General features: G+C 39.4%; 1 protein-coding gene across 1 annotated transcript in view; it reads right to left on the reverse strand.

Annotated features, from left to right (window-relative positions):
* Positions 1 to 25479, reverse strand: part of RUS2 (root UVB sensitive protein (Protein of unknown function, DUF647)) — a 96069-nt gene that overhangs the window by 42252 nt on the left and 28338 nt on the right. Inside the window, exons 2-5 of the mRNA XM_089814566.1 lie at positions 20784 to 20872; positions 20605 to 20689; positions 20370 to 20429; positions 20175 to 20268 (exon numbers count right to left, since the gene is read on the reverse strand). Of these exons, the coding sequence (XP_089670692.1) occupies positions 20175 to 20268; positions 20370 to 20429; positions 20605 to 20689; positions 20784 to 20872 (328 nt within the window). The remainder of the gene's footprint in view (positions 1 to 20174; positions 20269 to 20369; positions 20430 to 20604; positions 20690 to 20783; positions 20873 to 25479) is intronic.

Here is a 25479-nt window from a genome sequence, read left to right on the forward strand (position 1 = left end):
TGGAGGAAGATAAAGGAGAAAATCCACCTCTTTCATGATTTGCAAGCTAGAATGGTAAGGGGATATCCAATTGCTCACCCTTGATGTCGTTGGTCGGAAAATATTCGTAGGCGAAGGATGGTGGTCTATGTGCAATTTCCAAGGGTATGAGGATGTTCGTGAAAGGTGGGCAATTTTTGAGTTTTGATAGAAATTTTAGGGCTTTTTGCTGATAGAAGGGAGATCAGTCAAAAATGGGCATTACGGGTGGAAGCTAAAACTGGTTGTTTGGTTTTTTGGCAAATGAAAACGAAGTGGTGTGGGCTGGGATTTTGATGGGGGGATTGGTGGAAGAAGGAAGGAACAGGTTACGTTGTGAGGTGGGCTGAGCAAAAATGGATGGATTGGGTTTTGTTGGCCATGATGGAAGAGGAAGGAATTAGTGAAACCTTCTGCAATGTCCAACGATGGCAGGAAGGGAAGATGCAGTGACAGAGCTCAATGGCAGTTTTGACAGGCTGGTTTGAGGTTAGTGGTATGGCAAATGAATGGTTGTTTACAATGGTAAACCGGAGAGATTTTTGCTTAAGTCTTTTTTTTTGTAAAGGTGACCACATGCTATGTAAAGATTATAGGTTAAGTTTGGGGTCTAGTCTAAATTGTTAGATGTTTGTTTGGGCCTTATCTATAATTGGCCTTATGATGTAATCTTTTCTAAATACTAATAAAAATACTTATATTACTATATAATAGTGATATGATAATATAATAACATAATATAATTTATATCAATTTTATATTAATAATATATATGAATATTATTTTATATTATTTATTTATCTATCTATTTATATATTAAACAATATTTGTATTTTATAATAGATGACAATATTTATATTATCATAATAATTTAAGATTATTATTTAATTTGTGTTTTCTATTAAAACATATTCTGAAATGAGGGACATCACAGTCCTCCCCTCTCAAAATTTGTGTGTCCTCAAGCAAAGACAATTTATACAAATCTTTCCATGTAAAGTTACTATATACAAAAATACAATGTAAAAAAACACAAAGCATACACGAAGTATACATATTGATGCGTAAAGGCACAAAGTAGACATGAAGTAGACACATGAATGCTTAAAGACGAGCAAACACAAAGTAGAGATGAATGCATGCGGACACAAAGCATACACAATGTATACACATAATAAACTCATTATTCAGTTCCTTGATTAAACCCTACAATTTATATTTTCAATGGGTGAGGGTTAGAGAAAGGAATTACATTATTTTACTTCTTCATTATGATTATAAACCCTACAACCTTAAAGTAAACATAAGTATATGCATGTGTTTATATAAATTTCAAAGAAAAAATTAATCATGATATGTTGGTGCCCAAGAGCAAAACTTTGGCCCCCTTGGCCTCAATGGTACATATTACACAACCACACGAGTGACCTACTTAGTTGGATGCTTATTTGGTTTCCATATTTATGCTTCATCCCAATCTAAGCCCAAGAGAGGAACTTTGGCCCCCTTAGCCTTGGTGGCAAGTGTTAGGCAATCACCAAGGTGGTCTACTTAGATTGTAATGTTAATCCTCTTAATTGACCAATATAAGCCCAAGATCAGAACTTTGGCCCTCTTGGCCTTGATGGCAAGTGTTAGGCATCCATCAAGGTGGTCTACTTAGTTGGCAATTTAGTTCCTCTTAGATGTCTAATCTAAAGGCCAAGAGCAAAGCTTTGGCCCTCTTGACCTTGGTGGTAGGTATTAGGCATCTACCAAGGTGGTCTACTTAGATTCTCTAAGATTGGAGGAAAAACTACAAAAGGGTGCCCTGTTACCTAACTCTATGCCCAATGGCAGATGCTTTGTCCCCCATAGCTCCATACTTCATGGAGTGGCGTACCTAGTAGACCTCAACATTCTCCCTTAAGGAAGCCCTAATACTTGACCCTAGGCCCAAGCATAGATACTCTATCCCCCTTGGCCCCATATAGAGTGGTGTATCTAGTAGGCCTCATTGTTCCCCCTTATTGTCATTACCTCACTCCAATCATTACTCCCAAAATAGTGCCTTTGTATGATGTAATATGTGGCATTACACTGCAAGCCTTATCTAGTGCCTTTGTACGATGTGGCCCATGCCCATTCTACCGTAGGCCTTACCTAGTGCCTTTGTATGATGTAACACAGTCCATTCCAACGTAGGTGTTACCTTATCTTGTGCGGAAATGATCTAATACACAGTGTTACATCCCATATTTTATCAACAAATCTATTTTGTGGATACCTCAGAATAATTATGTTTACTCCATGAGATGCCATTTCTTTGTGGTGTTCTATCAGATTTTTATTATTCATTGTCATCCCATTTTCCAAAACCATGGAAACAGAGAGTTTGGTTCCAATGCCTTGTCCATATTTTTGCATATGTTTTTGCTCGTACATAACATTGAAAGTTAATCTTAATTTCAACTTGTCCATATTGCACGCCCCATTCTTGAAAACCTCCAACTTTGGCGTAAAACCTTCATCCCAAATTTTACCGATTCTTGAAATGAGTTTCAAGTATGAAGTTAAAATTACCCCAATCTTGAGCATCATTAACTAATATGGTTAGAAATGCTCTCTTTCTGAGCATTCAAAACCCTTTTTTAAGTTATGCTTGCTCAACTTTTAAGCACTCACAACCATTATTTAGTTCTACATGCTCGTATTTTGAGTGTTTGAAATTAGTTTGGTTTTGACTGCTCAAGTTTTGAGCATTTTCAACTCTCTTTCGGCTTTAATCAATGTTCAACAGGGACGCATCCCCTATGATTTTGGGACCGTACCCATCCCGGGACTCAACGGGGATGCATCCCCTATGATTTTGGGACCATACCCGTCCCGGGGACAAAACAGGGATGGATTTTGTCATTCCCAAAGTCATCCCCTTTTTTGCCAAATTTGGAAACGTCCTTAAAAAGGCCAAATTTTTTTTGCAGGAAACTTGTGGACGGCCAGCAATACCAAGGACAGCTTTGTCATCTCCCATCCATCCCTGAAACTGTTGGTCGTCCCCTTTTTTCCAACCAATTAGGTAAAGGCAAAACACCCCCCATAAAATCTTTTTTTTTTTTTTTTTTTGTTTGATGTCCATTTGGGACCCTAGTTATCTTAGAGACATAACAAAAATATGCAAACCATATTTGGTCAATTAAAACACTAAAACACTAACTCTTCTACTCATTTTTAGATTTGACATAGTTTATAAGAGGAAGAAAAAAAACATAGAGCAGCAACAGTAGTGTGGAAAGATTGCATTTAGTATTTACTACTTACTATTTTAGTTGACTTCTCTTTATTTCATCTGATTTCATGCATGATACCTAGAGCCTTTAGGCATTTTGATTTTTGATATATATGTATGTGATATAGTTAAAATGGAAGTACTTAGTATTTGTCATTTGATAATTTTCCATGTATTGATATTCTAAGATGTCTATGGTGAATGGTTATCAATGTTATGATATGCATATTTCAATTATGTCTCTCTATATAAAAATATCCCCTATGTTTTTAATCATTGTCCCCTGAGGTCTTGAAATGTCCCATACTAGCAATGGAGTGTATAAGACACTATTAGCAAAAATGATAGTTTCTATGATCCTGAAATGGGTACGTATGGTGTGGGAGGCTGCCTTGGAAGTGGATCGTACGGTGGAGAAGGAAGGGGTGTACAGATGGAAGGAAGATGAGTTTGTACAGATCGAAGACCGTACAATGGCAGGTGGAGGGGCGCAGTACAGTGAGGTTGAGGGTAGGAGTGAAGATAAGGTAGCTTTGTCGGTCGTACGATCTAAAAGGGTCATTGTACGGTGTGAAAAAAGAGATTTGTACAATGGCTTAAGGAGAGTCGTACGATTGTCTATGAGGGTGTACGATGGTGATGGAGTGTTGGTGTACAGGGTGAATGCCAAGGTGTTCGTACGGTGTGTTGTACAGCTAATAGACAAAGGATGGGAGGGAAGTACGGTGGTGAGGAAAGATGGTAGGCTGTACGAAAAATGAAGAGGTCGTACGAGAATGTTCGGATGCCACACGATTGGTGTTTGAGCCACAATAATGAATGCAAATTTGTTCATACAACACACAAGTAGATTAGATACAATATTAGAAACTCGAATACGAATGATCCTTCAATATATGCCACAAAGATGGTGCTCTAATTTTGCTAAATCCGAGCGAAGAGCTACAAGTGACGAAATAGGGTGAGGGTTGAATCCCACTGAAACTGGAAGAGCCAGTAAGGAAGATCTTTCACTTCCGAAATGGCGAACAACAAAGAATCCCAACTAGGATTCGCTATACAAAGAAATAATCCAAAATGCATGCCTAAAACAACTTACAAGAAGGCCTTATAAAGGGCTTTGGGGAAACTTCCTGAAGGATTACAAAATGGCAATAAGCCGACAAGTACTAAACAAAATTAAAGAGTGGGCCCGAGAGATTAAAAACATTGATTCTCGGCCACATAATAAAATATTATTATTTAATAATATTGGGGACATTACAGTCGTACGTGTCGAAAAATTGCTTGCCCTCAAGCAATTGCAAACTTGGATGCTCTAGAATTTGTTCTCCTTCCCAGGTGGCATCCTCGACAGGAAGATCCTTCCATCGCACAAAAAACTCCTTAATGGTATGGGACCTAAGCTTCTTCTCCCTGACATCTATGATCTCTGTTGGCTCTAAAATTAATTTCACTTCTTCATCAATGGGAGGCAATTCCTTCGACACTGTGACACGTTGTCCAATAGCCTTCTTCAGGCATGACACATGAAAAACATTGTGGATTCAACTCCCTTCAGGAAGCTCCAATTCGTAGGCAATTTCTCCTACCTTTCGAACCACTCTATATGGTCCGTAGAAGCGTTGTTTTAGTTTCTCCTTACCAGACGACTTTAGGAAGGATTTTTTATATGGTTGAAGTCGAAGGTATACTAAATCACCCACCTCAACACTTCTCTCAATTCGATGTCGGTCTGCAAATGTCTTTTGTTGATTTTGAGCCATTTGTAGATTTTACTTGAGAGATCTCATGATATCTAAACTCTCTTATAGCCAATCTTTAGCCCTCGGTGCACGACTGTCTCCTAATACCAAATCCATGAATGATGAAGGTTCATAACCATACAATGCTTTGAAGGGTGACATGCCTATTGACATGTGATAGGTAGTGTTGTAACAATGCTCACCCAAATGCAACCAACGCACCCATGCCTTTTGTTGCGCTGAAACATAATTCCTCAGATAGCCCTCCAACCATTTGTTCACAATCTATGTCTGTCCATCTGATTGTGGATGGTAGCTCGTACTTGGTGACAACTTCGTTCCCGCTAGCCTAAATAACTCCACCCAAAAAATGCTAAGGAAACGACTATCTCTATCACTTACTATATTTCGTGGGAGACCATGTAAACGGAAAACCTCATGAAAGAACAACTCAGCCACTTGTGATGCTTGGTACCTGGTGGAAATGGAAAAGAAATGGGCATACTTGGTCAAACGATCAACCATGACAAAAATGCAATCCTTCCCATGAACTTTAGTTAGCCCAGTGATGAAATCCATTGAAATACTTTCCCACTTTTGATCAAGGATTGGCAATGGATGGAGAAGTCCCGCAGGTAGGGTGTGCTCAGATTTGTTTCGCTAACAGGTAGAGCATTCCCATACATACTGTAAGACATCATTCTTGAGGCCCTTCCATGCAAAACATTCTCGGATCTGCCTATACGTTTTCTAGTGAAATTCTTTCCTTCATTTTGGATTCTAGCACCAGATAAATCCTGCCCTTGTAGTAGATGATATCATCTACCACCTTATACCTATCATCTTGTACTTGACCATCCATCAACTGGCAAGAAAATGTGTTCTTGGAGTATTCAACCAATAGGTGTTCCTTGCAAACTGCTGAAATTTCAGACAACGAGCATATTGCAGGCTTTCTTGATAGGGCGTCACCTACTACATTATGTTTTCCCTTCACATAATCAATATCAAAGTCAAAAGCTTGGATTTTGCTCACCCACTTCTGTTGTCGTTCATTTAAATCTTTCTACTCTAAGAAATATCTCAAGCTGTTGTGATTTGTCCACACCACAAATTTTGCTCCAACAAGATACTGCAAAAACTTTGTTAGTGCATGCATGATTGCGAGCATCTCTTTATCATAGATGGAGTATAGTCGTTCTACTTCTGAGAGTTTTCGACACTTGAATGCAATGGGGTGACGATTTTGCATCAACACTACTCCAATACCTTCTCCTAAAGCATCACACTCCAAGATGAAGGGTAGATTGAAATCAGGTAGTGCCAACATCAGGCATGAACTCATGACTTCCTTCAACTTTTCAAAAGTGTGTTGTGCCTTCATATCTCAATGATAAGATACTTTTTTTGTTAGGTCTGTCAGGGGTGCACTAAGTTGTGAGAGATAACTGCAATCCAAGGAATCCACGTAGATCAGAGAGAGTCTTGGGAGGCTGCCAATCCAAGATGGCTTGAATCTTTTCATGTACCTGAACCCGTTGAGCATTGATTATATGCCCTAGATACAATATCTGTGTCATTCCAAACTCGCATTTAGACCTCTTGCCAAACAGTGTTTGTGACTCCATAATTCCGAGTACTTCATCCAAATGCCTCAAATGTTCCATCCATGTCTTACTGTAAATAAGTATGTCATCAAAAAATACCAATAGGTACTTTCGCAGTTGCTTGTTGAAGATGTGGTTCATGCATGAGTGGAAAGTAGCTGGAGCATTGGTTAGACCAAATGGCATAACTACGACCTCATAATGTCCGTAGTGGCAATGGAAGGCGGTCTTCTCAACATCTCTATCCCTCATGTTGATCTGATGGTACCCTGAACGGAGGTCTATTTTGGAAAAATAGAGTGCACCATGTAACTCATTCAATAGTTTGTCAATCCTGGGAATGGGGTATCTATTTTCAATGGTTATCTTGTTCAGTGTACGATGGTCCCCACACATTTGGAGGGTTACATCCTTCTTCTTAACCAAAACATAGAGGATGCAAAGGGACTGGAACTAGACCTAATCCATCCTTTCTCTAGGAGTTCTTGGATCATTTTTTCTTTCTCATCCTAACCTTTTCGGATGGCAATAGGTTATAGTGATGATTGGTTTGGCTCCTTCCTCCAACTCAATGGTGTGCTCAAATCCTCTGTGTGGAGGGATGCCTGGAGGGATGTTGACAGAGATTGTACTATGCTTATCCAACACTGTGTGAAGCTCATCATCCTGATAGTCAATCTGTTGTCCTTTCATCAGTTTTGTTGATATCAAACATTGTGCTGCCCAAACAATGTCATCATGTTGAAGAATAGCTTCCATCTATTATGCTGAGATTTTCTTCGGCCCTACATTTGACGTTCCCCTGAGGACCACCTTCTTTCCATCCACTTCGAATGAAAACTCCATTCATTTGAAGCTTTGAGTGTACTCGTCCAAAGTTTCCATCCACTGAATGCCAAGAATGACTTCCATGTCATCTAGATCTACTACAAAGAAATCTTCGGTCACCATATGGTTTCCCATGGTAATGCTAAGTTGTGGGACCAAATGGGTACATGATAGGAGGTTTCCTCCTGCTAACTTGACTTGGAATCCCACATGTGTCTCCATAGTTAAACCTCTTCGTTTCACAAGTGATGAATTAATGAAATTAAGTGTGGCCCCACTGTCCAGCATGACTATGACCCATTGTCCTTGGAGTGTTCCTCCTACCCGAAAAATAGTACACCTCGGAGTGCCCACAAGAGCAATGGTTCCTCCTCGACGTACCAGTGCAATAATCCTCTCTGCATGATTTATGTTACCCTCTTTCACAATTTGTTGATCATCTTCTCTGCCTTCTGGTTCCTCATCCTCCACTGTCTGACATCACCTCTATGTAATGGATCTTCCCCTTCAATAAGCATCGGTGTCTTGGTTCCCATGATTCCTTACAATTAAAATATAGTTTCCTCCTCCTCAAATCTTGTCTCGTAGCTTCATCTATTGATTGCTTCTTTAGAGGGGACTTATTGTCTTTCTCCTTCGCAACAATGGGTGGCCTGGCATGTGAATAACTTTTAGAAGAAGAAGTGGATGTTGCCATGTCTCATGCCTTCTTGATTGCTGCCACAAGTGTGTCAAGGTTAAAACCCTTCACCCAACCCTTTAAGGGTTCGGTTAATCCATCCATGAATAAAGCAACAAGTCTTCTCTCTGAAATGTTTGTCACTAGTATTGATAGCCTCTGAAATTCTGTAATGTAGCTCTCTATTGATCCAATTTGCTTTAGTTGTGCCAACTCCTTGAAGTTGAGCTCTGGATCCTTTCCATCAAAGCGATCAATAAGTTTCTCTGTGAATTCAGCATATGAAGTGATTTGATCATGATCGAGGGTGAACATCCCATGGTGCCACCATTCATGGGCGATTCACTCCAAGTGAAGTGCTGCAAACTATTGTGAGGTTGTCACACCATCGCTCCAAATTCTTTGGGGACCCCCTTTTTTGATTGCCTTGGCAATTTTTTGGATTGTCCAACAATTTTCGATTTTTATAAAATTTTGAGCCTTGGCACCTTCAAGCCAATGGGAGAGACTTAGCTTATTTTCACCCGGCTCCGCTTGATTTTCCAAAGCCACCAATTTCATCCTTAGGCCGGACAAAATTTTAAAGAGCAATATTTGGCAGGATAAAATTGTAGATTTGTACTTAGACGTTTTCTTTTGAAAATCCGGATATAATTGTGTAAATTTGAATAGACTTAAGTTTTGGAAAATCTCAAATTTTTCTTTGGTGAAAATTTTATTTTTGTTGAAATGAGGCCAAATTGCAAAAATCGATTTTTGGCTCTAGAGGCAATTTTATTTTATTTTTGTCATAAAAATTTCTAATTGGCATAGCAAAATCGATTTGGAGAAAAATTGCAAAAAAAAAAAAATTGGCTTTAATAGATTTAAATTGCCTTGAAAACTTTTTACCTTTAATGAAATTGGTAATTTAATATTGAAAAAATGGCTTTTGGTTAGCCAAACTCCAATTTTAATGACGTATTAATTACTAAATCCTCATTAAATGGAAATATTTCACATCTCCAAAGCATCATTTAATTTCTTCTTGCAATTTGGAGCTAAATGGCAATTTAAAAGTGCAATTTCCCTTTTGGCAAAATTAAATTTTAAGCTAAGTATTTAATTGTGGGCCTTAATTTTGTTTTAATTTTACTTTTTCTCTCCTCCAGGACCAAGTCGGTTGGCTTAGAGGGAGAAGGAAGTTGGGTATAAGAGGAGGCCTCTCTCCCATTTCTTCCTCACATTTCATTTCTTCCTCTCCATGCTTAGGCGAATTTCCTTGGGAGCAGATTTTTGGTGATTGGCAATTTAATTTCAAGACAGATTTTCTCCATTCCTTGGCGATTTTCCTCTTGGGACAGATTTCTCATCATTTGATGACTTTGCAAAGGGGCAGATTTTTTCTATTTTTGGCCATTTTTGCTAGAGCAGACCTGATTTGTGTGCCATGAGCGATTTGTGTAAGGGTCTAATTTTCTCCATTTAAGGACTGCACTTTTCGTACCAGACTTAGGCGATTTTTGTTGGGAAAGAAGATACATGAGAAAGTCTGATTTTTGCTTTGTGAACAAGTGGAGGATAGCATTAGATGTTTAAATTTCTGATTTGCAAAGGATTTGAAGTTCTTAAGGTCAAGTCCTAATTCCGAAAAGTCGCTGTAAGATTATTGGTTAAAGTGAATTTTCATCATCTAGAGTTGCAAGGGGTCCTTAAGCTGACATCCTTATTTCGTTCTAATCTTAGGATTGCTTCCCTTGGTTCTACTTGCCTTCTGGTCCACCACTCTACCATCCCGTAATAGGGCGACGAGCATGGAGGATGTCAGTGCAAGTAAGAATCCCAAGCGGACAAACACTAAGAAAGACAAAGAGGATATGATGCCCAAAATGCCTTCTTCTTGAAAATGAAGAGAATAACCGACACCAATATCGGTACAGTGGACAAGATACGGATGAAGGAAAGACTGAAGAAGGACAATCCCCTTTGGCAAAGAGGATATACAAAAGTGGAATTGTACATGCGGCAACTTTTCCTCCTACATTGCCGTGTCCAGAGTTGATCATAGAGTGTGCATCCAAATTTGATCTAAACAGTAAATCCATCATTTTTGGTGAAGGGAAGAGAGTGTTGGTCAACATTGGCGAACAAGCAATCGAAGAAACATTCAACATTCCCCAGTACAAGGGTATGACGGTTGTGATGATGGATCAAGCAACCAAATCATTTCAAGATAACCAAGAGGCCTATTTCACACACCTAAAGCAGAATTGGATTCATGAGGAAAACAAAGGTGTTAGCAGATCAACAAGGTTCACAATGGCAGATTTCAAACTAGAATATGGTGATCTCGTTGTTCTTCTCAGCTGGATCATGGGCCTAGCTCAAGGGATGCAATTTGAAAACTGGATGTACTTCTTCATTGATGAGATTGAAAAGGGGAAAAGAAGGTTTGATTGGGCCAAGATCATAAGCGAGAACCTAGAATTGCAACTCAGAACCGTACAAAACCAAAGGCAATTCTACATGGGCTCCTATCTAGTCTACCTAATTGCTAGATTGTACAAGAGTCCAGGACTAAAGGCCTTAGGAGAAGTCGGTAATGGACCGGAGCAATATTTGGTACATGAATGCTATCCACAGTTCCATTTGCACAATAACAAGGATTACAAGATATTTTGTGATGCCTTCGCCATGAAGACAGTAAAGGTATTACAAGGAACACCTGCTAAGAGACTTTCACCGGAAGCAAAAGCAAGAATTAAGAAGTATGGGAGTTGGTTCATCCAATTTCCTCAATTTACATACCTTAGAGTGGCAAGAAGTACAGTTTGTCCTAAGAGGCTTCCAAGATACCCACTTGACAAGGTAGTTTTAATGGAATTAGCTAGGCAGCTTGACACTATGATAGAATGATGAGAAATGAAGGGAAAAGAGGCGTTACATTCTCAATCATAATTGGCAATGATAGTTGCCCAAATCGGGCCTCCTTTGAGGCTGTGGAGAAGGAATTGGAATGGTATCATCTAGGATGGTACAGAGCAAGGCAAAGATTTGATCCTAAGGGTCTTATCAAGGTATCTCATGGAAATGAATTCAAGCATGTTCCCACCATAGAAGATTTTTGGGCCAACGCCAAAGATGACTTTCATGTGAGAAAGCTAGCTTTCTCAAGGCTGTCGGTGAACATGATGAGGGCTATCAGATGGAGAGGCCTTAATATTCCGGATCAACTAGAGGATGATGGAAATGTGCTAAGAGAAGATTACGATACAGTAGAAGGAACGGAGTTGAATCCAATGGATTGGGATGCCCATCAGGATCCTTCCTTGGAGGCAGTCACAAGGGCAGTGGATTTACATACTGAGTTGTGGTATAATGAAAGACTAAGGAAGCGGAAAAGGCAAATGATCCCCCTTACCTATGAGATTATGAGGCCAAAGGAGAGACAAACAGAATCGGTCAGACAAAGGAATGAAGGAAGTGATCGGCAATAGGAAATGGTTAGAAATAGCAAGAAGAAAGTTTTGGAGATAGAGAAGAGCAAAGAACATCTAGAGCCTCCAGCCAAGAGATAGCACGCAACGCCATCAAGGGAGAGTATAATTGAGGCTAGAAGCCAAGAGATCAATTCAAGTGATAAAGGGGCCGCGGTGGAAGTGAGCTCTGATTCGAAATCAAGTGACTATAGTGAGAGCACCAAGTACTCCCCTCTCTCGGAGAACCAACAAGGAAATGATATGGCAGAAACTAGTAGAGAAGAAGATGGACCAATCGACATCGAGGCAATAAGTCAAGCATCCGAGGCCGTTGGTGATGCTTTGTTAGTCGAACTAAATCTAGATTTGGGGAGATGCACTGCACCAATATGGTTAAGGAAAATGCTTATGCCAAAAGGCGAGGTGGTAACGGCCCATATAGTTGAGGACATCCAAGGGTTAATGGAAAAGGGTGATTGCGAGAACTAAAAACAAATGGGCAAAACCATGGCAAGGGTATTCAAGAGCGACAGTGATGGTCACCGAGAGGTTCAGATTGCTATTCCAACAGTCAACAAGGCAGTGGATGAGATTGTAGCCCAGGAATATGAGATAGTGGAACATAACTTGGGAAGGAATACAGATGATATGGAGTGTGAGGAGGTCAAGAAAGGTATAGCATCAATCAGAGAAAGGTTGAGGAAGGCAAATGAAAGAATAGTAAAGATGGAGGTCGAGAACAAGTATTGGAGACATTGCCAACCCATCCAACAACTGCACCAAGCAGCCCTTCCTCAAGACAATGGGAGCAATTCAAAAGAGATATCAGCTCAGCTACACGAAGTCAGGGATTGGATCCATAATACAATCCAAGATGGGCGAAATTTCTTGCCTTCCTTCATCTCAACATTCCAGTCATTAGTGGCCATTACAGACAAGTTCAGATTATTCGAAGAAGAATGGAAAGGTTTCCTTCCCATCAGAGATTTGGCTATTCCTAGGCTACAAGCGTTCATTGGGCTACCTGAGGCATATTTGCAGAGGACCAGGTTGGTTGATGAGAGAGGATTGAGTATAGTTGAATCTTGGTTTGTTGCATTGACTACCAGATTCAGAACACTTGAAGAAATACATAATGAGATTGAACGGCACAGCCCAAGCATCGACGCTTCTATTTCAACCATGATGAGCGACGTTGGGGTGGCACTTGATTTTGAGGATATCCGAGAAGATGTCAACGAGACAGATTTTGAATCGAGGATAGACGAGTTGGGAAAGGTTGTCATTAGGAAGAAGCATTTAGGCACCCTTTCCTCTCTCAATGCTTTTATCAAATTTGCGAAGGAATATGAGAAGGAGCACGAAAGGATACTACAAGCAGCAAGCAGTGTGGCGAAGTCAACAAAACTTAGGGCGAAACACACACCTTGTCCTCCTATGGAAGAACTTAATGAAAGGCTAGCTAAGTTCATTGCCTTAGCTAAGAAAATGAAAGAAAATGGAAGAGTTATATTAGAAGATCATTTGATGTAAGCCCAAGTGGCAAATTTCTCTTTCTTCTAGAAAAGGACAAGTGTCTATTTCTGATTGGCCACCATTTTGGTGCCTTCTCATTAGTTGCCACTTTTTGCACTTTTTTCATTGGTCCATTGATGAGGTGGCAGCTTCTCATTGGCCGATGGGGTGGCAACCCTAATTAGGGTTTTGAGGATCCAATCTGGATGGTTGATCTTGTTTTGATCTCCACCGTCCGTTGTATTTTTGGCCCCTATAAAAGGCCATTTTCTCTCATTTGTAAAGTGTTGGAGAAATTGTTGCAAAGATAATACCAAAATTGCTCTATTTTTCATTGTTGCGATTTGCATGTTGATTAAGAACATTGGGTGTTATTGCATGTTTTCTGCTTCCACATAGTTAGATTTTCTTTCAAGTTGTTAAAGTTGGTTGCATATGAAGTTGTTTAAGTGAGGTTAAAGTAGATGGATAGTTGTATGGTAGCATTGGTAAATGTTTGATAGGGATTAGTACTAGACCACTAGCATCCTAGCGGCTGGTTGGGAAGCCTTGCATGGTGAACTAGTTTAGTATTCCTTCGAATCATTGCACCTGGAAGTGAGGCCGCTGGTTAGCTCTCATTAAGTTCGATCCCCGTCCATTTGCTAACCTTCCATTCATAGGAGTAGGAGTAAAATAGTGAGTAGCCAGGTAGTTGAAGTTTAGAGAGAGGGAAGTTAGAGAAGTAAGTCGAATATCAAAACTCATCCATTCACCTTCCACCATCACCTCTTTCCATCAACATCATCATCGGCAGACACACCCTCCATCATCACTACCATCAACATTATCTGCCCCGCACATTTAACAAACCAAGCCACCATCACCTTCATCATCCCACCAAAGTCCAAGTCATCCTCAACAATTTGCATAAGGCCGCCTACGTGATTACCAGTGAATCACATCGATAAAACTAAGCGAGTATCCAATGGTGTAAGGAACATTGGAGCTATTCTCATGTCCCATGAGCAATAACTTTTCAAGAGAGGAGTTACATGTTTGATATCCCATATCGAATATTCAAATCCTAATATGTTATGTAAGTGATACAAAACTCGCATCAACACAAACTTGATTGCCTCTTCTTCAGGCATGGGGTTGAGTTGGAAGCATGTATCAACCTTTTGAACCCATGCTCGTGTTGATGTATACCAAGAGCCATCAAAGCATGATAAGTTTATCTTTCCAATCTTTCATCTAATGTCATCATTGTAATTGCCCTGCCTCCTAGAATATCTCATCCGCAAATCCACATAATCCTTGAAGGACAATTTTGCACTAAATCTGGCATCAAACCAATCTTGACGGAATTGATCTTGCATTTCAAGGAAAGTAGGCTCTTGCTCCCTAGGTTGTTCCAATTGTTGGGGAAATGTCAGCATCATTGGTCATGTATGGGATCGCTCTGTGTGAAGCCTTTCATTGACAGAATTGTCACCATGCCCAATGTGCCCTCCATTTGACCTTCCTTGTGCCAACAGTCGAAGGGTCTCGCCAATTTGATCTTTGCCCCTTTGCCAAAGTCTCACTGAGTTGTCGTTGTCCATTTAACAAGGTTTCACTGAGTTGTTGTTGTCCACTTGTCAGCTCCCTTATAAGTTGCATCATCTACACGCTTGATTCATCCATTCTTCCAACTGATTGGGATCTTGGTGGCATCCAATGTCACCGACAGGCTGGCAAGATCACCAGCTCTGATACCACTGAAATGTCTCGTACCAGCAATGGAGTGTATAAGACACTAGCAAAAATGATAGTTTCTGTGATCTTGAAATGTGTCCATGCGGTGTGGGAACCTTGGAAGTGGGTCGTACGGTGGAGAAGGAAGGGGTGTGCAAATGGAAGGAAGATGAATTTGTACGGATCGAAGACTGTACAATGGCAAGTGGAGGGACACAATACAGTGAGGTTGAGGTTAGGAGTGAAGATACAATAGCTTTGGCAGTCGTACAATGTAAAAGGGTCGTTGTATTGTGTGAAACAAGAGGTCCGTACAGTGACTTGAGGAGAGTTGTGCAGTGGTCTATGAGGGCGTAAGGTGGTGGAGTGTTGGTGTACAGGGTGAGCGCCAAAGTGGTCATACGATGTGTTGTACAGCTAATAGACAGAGGATGGAAGTACGTTGGTGAGGAAATATGGTAGGTCGTACGAAAAATGAAGAGGCCGTACAGGAATGTCCAAATGCCACACAATTGGTGTTTGAGCCACAATAATGAATGCAAATTTGTTCATACAACACACAAGTAGATCAAATACAATATTAGAAACTCGAATACAAATGATCCTTCGATATATGCCACAAAGATGGTGCTCCGATTTGCCAGATCCAAGCGAAGAGCTATAGGCGACGAAATAGGGTGAGGGTTGAATCCCACCGAAACCAAAAGAGCCAAGTAGCGAAGATCTTTCACTTCCGAAATGGAGAACAACAGAGAATCCCAACTAGAATTTGCAAAACAAAGAAATAATCCAGAATGCATGCCTAAAACAACTTACAAGAAGGCCTTATAAAGGGCTTCAGAGAAACTTCCCAAAGGATTACAAAATGGCAATAAGCCGACAAGTACTAAACAAAATTAAAGAGTGAGCTCGAGAGATTAAAAACATTGATTCTCGACCACATAATAAAATATTATTATTTAATAATATTGGGGACATTACAGGTCTTAGCCCCTAAATTTTGGCTTCAACCTATACCCATACCAGAAACGCATTTATATCGCCTAAAACGTCCCCCAACCCGAAAACTTCGTGGAACATAGATTTTGATTTCTCAAGTTTTGAGCATTTTCAACTCTTATTAGTTGTGAAAGCTCAAGTTATGATCATTTTTAACTTCAAGAGTAAAAACATTGATATTTGAGCATCATGAACCGGAGTTGGTTGTGTATGCTCAAGTTTTTAGCATTTCTATCTCTTTCAATTAGAACTTTTAATATTTTGAACATTTTAGACAAAAGGGAGTAACTTGAGGAGTTTTCCACCGTGTTTCTTGGGAGTGGGCTTGTTTCATGGGTATGGATGCAAGGAACATTTAAATAATTAAAACTGTTATGAAATAAAAAAAATTAATTATTTATTAAGATTAAAATCTTAAGCCCATATAATTTGGTGAAAGAATTATACCCAAAAAATTAAAAATTGGATTGTACAAGTCATAGGGCAATACAATGTACTCCAAGGACGCATTCCCCCTAAACCCCGAGCGTTCCTAGAATGGATATGCACTTGGGACGTGGGGATGGAATTTTGGCTTCCCCATCAGTGCCACATTTTTCTACTCCCTACACTAGAAACATGGAGACATCATAGTGTTCCCAAAATGCTACAGATGATGCTTGTGTATCTCTTGAGCACCTTCCGGATGCCCAGGCATCCTCTGCTGCAGCAAAAAAAGGTGGCGCCCATGGGACACCAAGATATTGTCCCCATGTCTCAAGTGTGACCCCACTCCAAGAATGCTTAGGATTTTTTTTTGGGGGGGGGGAACACACCCTCGAGGCACAGTATGATGTGGGGTGAATAGAGACTGGTCCCAAACCCCAAATTATATTTGAACCTGACCACAACCTAGGGCTTTCCCTAAGAAAAAACAAGTAAAAGGTTTCAGCTGCCCAAGTAGCCAAGCCCTTAAGGGTTGGGTCGAAATAGCCCCCCCACCCCATGTCTCAGGTGTAACCCCACTCCAAGAATGCTTAGGATTTTTTTTGGGGGGGGAACACACCCTCAAGGCATAGTATAATGTGGGGTGAATAGAGACTGGTCCCAAACCCCAAATTATATTTGAACCTGACCACAACCTAGGGCTTTCCCTAAGAAAAAACAAGTAAAAGGTTTCAGCTGCCCAAGTAGCCAAGCCCTTAAGGGTTGGGTCGAAATAGCCCCCCCACCCCCCCAAACACACACACACACACCCCACCCCACCCCAGGCCACCCTCTCCCAAGGACCTATTGGTTCCCAAAACCACAGATTGGAAATCCAAGAGCCTGCCACTTCTCCAATGGGACTTCTCAATCAGTTCTAGCCAATGAACGAGAATACTTTAGGCTCCGCTACACCCAAGCGGGTAGACCTTCACCTCGAACACTAACTACTGTTTCAAGATTTTTCTATAGCGAATTTAAACTTTTGGGGTTCTTCGTCTGGCAAAGTTCTCGAACTCGATCAAAATGAAAACTAGATGCTAGATAATGGTTAAATGTTTTGTATAAAATTTGTCAATAATGGATTTGATGCTTGTAGAAGGAATATATAGATTTTTTGACTTTAATAACAAAAGACCAGTGCTTTGTTAATCCAGGCGATAGAGTCAACTTTGGTGAACTTTCACGTACAACTTCGTAATGTTTAATGCACTTATACTGCCAACAATTTTAATAATCCAGATGTGACAAACCAATTATAATGCAATCTTAAATTAGTCAACATTGAATTTTAACTCCGCTGAGAAGGAGACAAACTAGACAGAGGTACGGAAACAATTTAATATTTCACAACACCTATAATGATCAAATTTAAAATGCTAACTAACCATGTCCACTTATCTGATATCAAAATCATATACAGAATTCTAAAATATAATTACGAAGGACAATTCGCCTGCAATTTAAATCTCCACGCCATTTAGAAATAAACAAAAGACATTTTAATTTTATTTTAAAAATAAAATAATGGACTTTATATTATAAAATCATAATAGACCCCTTATTCCTCCATACAATAATAAATTGTAAAATACTCCTTCTGAGAGAATAAAAAATGTTCCGATATCCTAATATTGAATTTTCCCTCTATTTATAATGGATAAAGAAACATAACCCTTGAACTAAGAGTTACGTCCTTTCCTAATTTTTAATTATTCATATCTCTCCTTAAATGAAAATTACTTTAATAATTTCTTTTAGTTAAATGACACCTCTTCAAATTAAATAATTTCTTTTTGTCACCGCTTGAGCGAAATCTTAATCGCATCCTTGGTAAAAAATGCCTTGTGGAACTTTTCTTATCAACATTTGATTGCTCTAAACATTATTACTATTTTGTTTTTATTAGACATCACTCCATTGATGCTCTTCGTCTACCATAGCCTGCAATCCTGTGATGATGAGTTTATTGAGTTTTCCCGCACACAGCTTCTAACAGGGATCGCAATTGTTTTAGTTTTTTATTCCTTTATTTATCGGGTATGAAATTTTTGGAAATGCTTCATCTGTATTTTTAAATCGCAAGGCTTCTACCTTAATCCACGATACCTCTGGTTGTCACTAATACTTTTATGTTTCTTCATGGTGTTTGTGTGGCCTTCAACTAGTTTTTCCTTTTATCGGATTCAGAGGGCTTCCTTCTATATTGTCATTATCGTGCTTCATTATCCATGCCTGAAGTAGAGGGTTTATGTTCATGTTCTTGATTCAGAGACTCCATTCGAATTACTCTCTGGCGGATATCAAACCTCCAGTGTAGATTTTCATGCTCTCGCACTACTCTGTGTGTCTTCTATTTTCCTTCCTTAAATTTGCAATATCAATCCCGTTATGTAAGGCTTCTCTGAGTGGTCCCATTGAAGCATCCTTTACAAGATTTTTTCATGTCAGATCCAGAATAACCATCAGTAATTCTGCAAATAGAACATAATTCTTTATCTGAAAGATTAAACAAGCCATCCTTCTCCAGTAAATTCCTTATTATCCATGCTCTGGCTTCTGTAGAAGGCAGTGGTATGTATAGACGCTTTGTTAGACGCCTTCTAGCAGCTTCATCAAGCTCCTACGGCCTGTTTGTTGCCCCAATTAGTAGAAGTTGCTCATTTCCACCATCAAATCCTTCCATCTTTATAAGGAACCGTGTCTCTAATCTTCTGCTCGACTCATGCTCTCCCTCTGACTTCACTAGTGGAATCCAATCTAAAGCTTATGCTGGGTGGTTTAAATATATTAATCATATGGTATATTCAATATTTGCTGTAAATAACACTGAGATTTGTTATCTTCTGTAGTTGTAGGTGTATTTGATTTCTTTAGTACTTTTGTGCATTAATTTCATGATCTAAATCAATAAACTCTCTTTGATGTGTTTTTCATGACATAAATGACAATTTTTTTCTTAAGTCTCCAACATTATGTTTCAAATGGAGGCAAAATTTTTGGGCTCCATCAGGACCAACAAATCAAAGCTTTTTCTGTTATGATCCTGGTGGGCAGCCTTCACTAGCACCTCAAGGTTTTGGTGCAATGTTTTGTACCATGTGGTATCAGAGCATCCACCCAAGTTCGAGTCTCAAAGCGGGTGGCAACAACAACATTGCAGTGTTTCTCTGGAGCTCATAGGGCCAAGGGAGGGCCCACCGTATGGGCGCACATTCAGCCCAGAGTCTGGACTGCAGAGCATGGTGGGATGTTATGATCCTGGTGGGCGGCCTTCACTAGTACCTCGGGGTTTTGGTGCAATGGTTCGTACCATTTTCCTTTAGGAGCCATTAGTAGTTCTTTGCATCTTATGGAGGAAAAAGATCTTTATGTTTGAATCCATCTTTAGATGAGGCCATTTTCTCTCTTTACAAGGAAACTCATTTAAATCACAATTCATTGGATTTGAGCAGATTATGCCTTCAATAAGTTGAATGATCATGAAAATGATTATTTTCAGTTTTGAGAAAGGTCGGAGCAGATATGAATGAGGCCATGACCTCCTCTTCATAAGATGTTATTGGTAAGCAAAAAGAGTAGCAGATGTACAAACTTGAATAATGACAAGCATATTTAGGTGAGTAATATATAGTTTAGCAGTTCTGTTGAAGCAAGCACTCCACCCCCTTCTATATGCAACCCATTGAAAATCCAAAAGATTTAATTTCCACCTGTCATTTACTTAAAGGATGAAATTAACTCAGCTAAAGGAGATTACAACATAAGTCCTAAAAAACATTCCATTGAAAATACTCTAAAAGTTCCATGCTTTGAAACACCAGCCAAAAATTACATCTTTATACTAAATCTAAAGATGTTTGGTGAACAAACCCAAGATCCTCCATCGCTTTGGTTCAGAATCCATTCTGGCACCCATGTTACTACAGATAAGTTTCCCCACATGTTGCATCCCATCCTTCAACACCTGCACAAATACATCCAATAGTCATTTCCCTATCAACTAATCTGAAGTAACTTCCTCGCAAGAGACTCCCTTCACTGAGAATTATGAGAGATTAATCATACCCAGCTTACAACTGTAGCCTGTGCTGGAGTTGGTCGCAAGCCTGCAGCAAACAGTAAGGACTGCACAATGGCAACAGTATTAGTTGCCTATTCAACCAAATTTTAAAACTACCACAATTAAAAAAACATAAGCAAGGCGTCTAAGATCAATCACAAAATCTGTAATATTGAATCACCTTCAGAGCCAAAAGTATGAATACTAATTGAGGATAAACTACAATCATTATGCATGAACCTGAGTTGATAGGACAGAGAGTGCGGCGCTTGAGAAGTGTTGGAGTGCCCGAAATTTTGAATATGTCAAGTATCCTTCTCCCACACTGTATTTTCATCAAAGATCATGAAAATCAGCAGCAATTGCAAGGTAATTTACAAATGACTTATAATCCTCAGTTGTTTCAAGCAGGAATTAACCTGTTAGGGTAACCCAGAGGGAAAAATTTATTTAAAAATGAGTCGACCACCCTCTGAACAATTGGTCTTGAATCTTCTAGAATCTTTACCTGCAAAAGAGATGCACCGGAAAATAGTCACTAAATATCAAAGATCCATATAATTTTTTAAGCTCTGAACAATTTCCAGTAAAAAATTTAAGGCCAGAAATTATATTATTAAGCAGGAAGGTTGTGCTTAACATGTTATAACCATACTCTTTTCTCCAATTTCATAAAAATTACATCTTTTACTGCACTAAAATGTCACCGCACGTGTTATGAACCCATATTAAGGGATTACATCTGATCTACAGACTATATGTACTACACATGGAAGGTAAAGATGAAAGTGGTTGGTGGGTCATGCAAAACCATAGTTTGGATAAGTATCTGTAATAACTACTTTAATTAGAGGCATAATCAAGTGAGCTTGTTTTGATTAGTTGAGAAATTGGCTCACAAGTTCCAAACATTATGCTTACACATTAGGATTATTGGAACATAATTGTGCTCATGAATCATTTTATAGAAGTTTCCTTCTTTGTCATTTGTCACTGCATCATTATCAACTAAGTTACCAATTCGGATAAGGATGCGAGAAGCAGGTACGCGAAAGCGCGAAATTGTTTTTTGGGAGATGCAGATGCATATGGATGCCTGTATATATATATATATATATGCAATAAATATAATTTAATTTAATATTTTTAATACAATAAATCTACTATATCGCTATAATATAATAATATATTCTTAATACAATAAATTTAATAATAAATAATAACCATAATTATAATTTAGGAAGTTTAATATATTATAATACATATAACATATTCTGTACAAACTATACATATTAATGCTTATTATGTCCCCAAGAAGCAGCCAACTGAAAGGTCGCGACTAGGGAATGGCTCAGCCTGATGGTTCAGGTGACCGTAGTTAACTTCCTCCCTGTTGGAACTGATAGTCTACTCCCTTGCTCCGTCCTTATGCAGGAATCATCTATCCACACACCATTATAAAAATAAAAATTGTCAGAGCAAATAGAAAGCAAGACAATGACTCTTCAAACCTGTAAGTCCTAACCCCTCTCTCATAAATTGCCATACCAAGTCTAAAAGTTGTTTAGCATTCAATTTAATTTCGGTGATAATACCATGTGAGAATCAGTTTATATCGCTCATAAAGTCTCGCTGATTGTGAAAAATAGCTGCACTCATTGTCAAGCTATCCACAAACATTAGTTAGAAAAATACTCTGAGACAAAAAATAAGTCTAAAAGTAATAGCGTCGAAGCCCGATCAAGAGCCTGTCAGAATCCTGCTATTTGTTCCAAAACAAGGCACCCAAGTAGTTTTGAGAAGCAGCGTCATCTCTGAGAATATTGGCATCCGGAAGACTTGTCATTCAAATTAACCACCTTACAAAATTGTCCCGTGTCCAAAAAACTTGATTAGATGACAGACCTTAGCTCCCAGTTAAGTGGAGAAGACCCAACATGCAGAGGAGATTGTTCTCACCCATGCAGGTATTTATGACACAAGGAGCCACAAATAGAAAAGATAGAAAAAACAGAAATTCCAAGAAAAGCATCAAAACCAGGCTCCTATACGTCCAAAGAGCTTCCCCACTACATCAGACTTTGATTCTGCATCTGGATCCAGGCAGTCAACAAGTGCATTGTATATTAGATTATAACTCAGCCAAAGGGTGGCAATTGTGAAAGGTAGTGACCAGTACAAAGGGCAGACATGATTAGGAGGTGACTCACCCCCAAATTGGAAGATATAAAGAGAAGAAGGTTTCATTTGAAGAGGACATACAGGCGAGATCAATTTGGGGAATAATATATTATTCTCAAAAGCAACAATGAGAAGTGGTGACTCAAGTCTTATGAAAAATGGTAACCCTTTTACCAATGAAGTGTGAAGAGATCATCCCAATCATTCAAGGGTCACTTATAAATCATTGCTCGTGAATCCACAAAGACACTCATCAATTATCAAATCAAGCAAACAACCAACCAGTAAACCACTCTATCAAGTCAGCATTCATTTAGTTTACCAGTATATCAAGAATGCACTCATTACATCATCACTCATCAATATCTCAAATCATACAATCAAAAGAATTCATTCAGTCAATCAATCACTCATATAAATACTAATCAGTCAACAACAATCAATGACCAATAAACACCAATTCAAACATCCGCAGAAGTTGATAAAAGAAGACAGATCTAGATCAGGAAAAGATTACTGTAAGCAGCAAAAATGAACCAAGATCAGACCTATAATAGATCAGATCCAAATTTATTCCTGTTGGTGTAAATAAGTATTTACTATTTACACTTTACTTAAGTTTACTTAGGTTAATGCGTTATTTTATTATTTATTAGCTAGTCACCTAGGAGTATGTGCACTCTTGTGAGTTGTCATGTTGACAACACAAGAGTTCGCCCCTCTTTTATGCACATGGTGTCTACAACACAAGAGTTAGCATTCTAATTAAGCACATGGTGTCTACAATATCTCTACGTGAGATACACCTTGTCATGCTTATCCTCTCATCTATAATGAAGAATATGATGTGAGCTTAGTTGTCATGCTTATCTTATCTCCTGGCTCTTTCTAGAACCATTCTAGATGCATCTTGAGAGGCCTTTATATAGAGGCACTCCTAGTGTGTATGTACACAAAGTGATGTATCAAGACATGCTTTGATATATTGATCATACTCTTTTTGGTCTACAGTTGTGCTTGTGTTTGAGTTCTTTGATCTTGGGTGAATTTTGCCTTAAGGCAAATTCTTACATGGTATCAGGGTTGTACCAAATTCTTACATGGTATCAGAGCTCTTGGAGAATTTCTTCTCACATAGCCGTTCGAGACCATCTTGTTGCTTCAGCACCTCGGCCCAAATCTGGAGTATCACAGTCATTGGGAGCGTCTAGAGCCAAATCAGACCTCGCCATTGCATCTGGAATGTCAATTCGGTGAAAATCAGCTATAAATTCGGCTACACTAGGCCAAAGTCGATTTTGAGGCAAAAAAAATTTTGCAAATTGGCACCCGAAGGCCCGATTTGCAAACTCTAGTATGATCATTCTTTAGATCTGCAATTTTGATTCAGATCGGTATTTGATTTTTCTCTGCATTTTTCAAATGGAATTTTCAAAAATTTTAGCAGTTAGTAGGCCCTGCACAGAAAAAAATTTTGCAAGAACCGAGCAATGAAACCTCGGCCCCTGTAGGTATTTTGGCGGGCATTTATTACAATACAGCAGAATCTCTAATTTCAAGCAGTCTGCATTAACCGGCCAGCACTCTGCAATTTCCAAAATACTCCTCAACATTTTGGCCAACTGGCGGCCAACCCACTTCATGGCGGACAAAACCAACCCACAGTTCGCTTGTTTGTTTTAACTCTGGCGGTATTTCCCTTTAAACAATTGTGGAGACAACCCCAAAACTGAAGTGGGACTAAACCTGTAATTTTCCAACCACCTTGGCTTCGCTGATCACCATCTCGATAGCTGCACCCACTTCCCGGAGGCCACTACTCATTTCTTCCAGCGACGGTATATTCTTTGGTACTCTCTTTCTGTGCCACGAGGCACTAGCAAACCTTGACACGTGGACAGTGGACTCTACATCCTCGCCAGCTTGGACTCCACACTGCCATGCGGATTGCTCCACAGGAACTCCAGCTCGGACACGTGGACTGCTCTGCAAAAGCCACGTGACTGTCCCAATCAGCGCCATACAGGCCACACAGACTGTCTGTACTCACACGTTAGCACCAACTGTATCGACACATATCTTGTCCGTACGTCTACACCACCGCCAAGTCAACCAGCCATACACTGACATCACGTGCCACGTCACCAAGGTGGCTTTTTTTTTCCCCTGACGTCAACCAAACGCGGCATTAAAATTGACAGTCATCTGACCATCATTCCCAGGCATTTTTCAACTGCTACGATAGTCGTTTGACCATCAAATTTAAGCTAGCAGTTTGCTGCCCAAACCCCTCTCCAGATGCAATTTTGATTTAATAGTCCGACTTTGAGAGGCCATAACTCGATCATCCGGACTCCAAATCAGGTGCGATTTTTTTTATTTTGTGTAGAATTTCCTGAACTTTTCAGTGGTGGTGTTCTTTTCTAATTTTGGTGCAAAGATTTGTCAAAAATTGTGTCTTTTGGCAACTGTACCTGTCCAAACCTGCATTTTACAACTTGAAACACTCCGTATGAGCTCATCTGGACTCTTTTTTAGGTTCAATTTTTTTTGAAAGTGCATTAGTTTTCATCTACTTTCCAGATCTGCATTCAGATAATAGGTTTGTGTAGACAAAAATATCACTTTCAGCATTAGGGCCTTTTGCATTGTATTGCTTTGATTACCTTTCAGAATTGTTGTACATCTAAGCTACAGTGCTTAGTTTCAGTTTCAAGCCTCGAAAGGCAGTTGTAAACAGCAAAATCAGAAGTCCACCTTGTACATTTTGACAAGTGGCCTATTGTACACGCACCACTTCTAAAGCACCGAATCATTCATTGTGGGGGGGGTTCTTTAATTTGTTTTGCATTTTGGGGGTTACTTTGATTAGTCCATCATGGAAGAGGAAGATTTAATTCTCTTGACCCCAGACAACTATTAGGAATGGAGTCA

This window comes from Cupressus sempervirens, chromosome 2 (genome assembly GCF_028749045.1).
Source record: "Cupressus sempervirens isolate cs-2001-9-10 chromosome 2, ASM2874904v1, whole genome shotgun sequence".
NCBI classification, from domain to species: domain Eukaryota; kingdom Viridiplantae; phylum Streptophyta; class Pinopsida; order Cupressales; family Cupressaceae; genus Cupressus; species Cupressus sempervirens.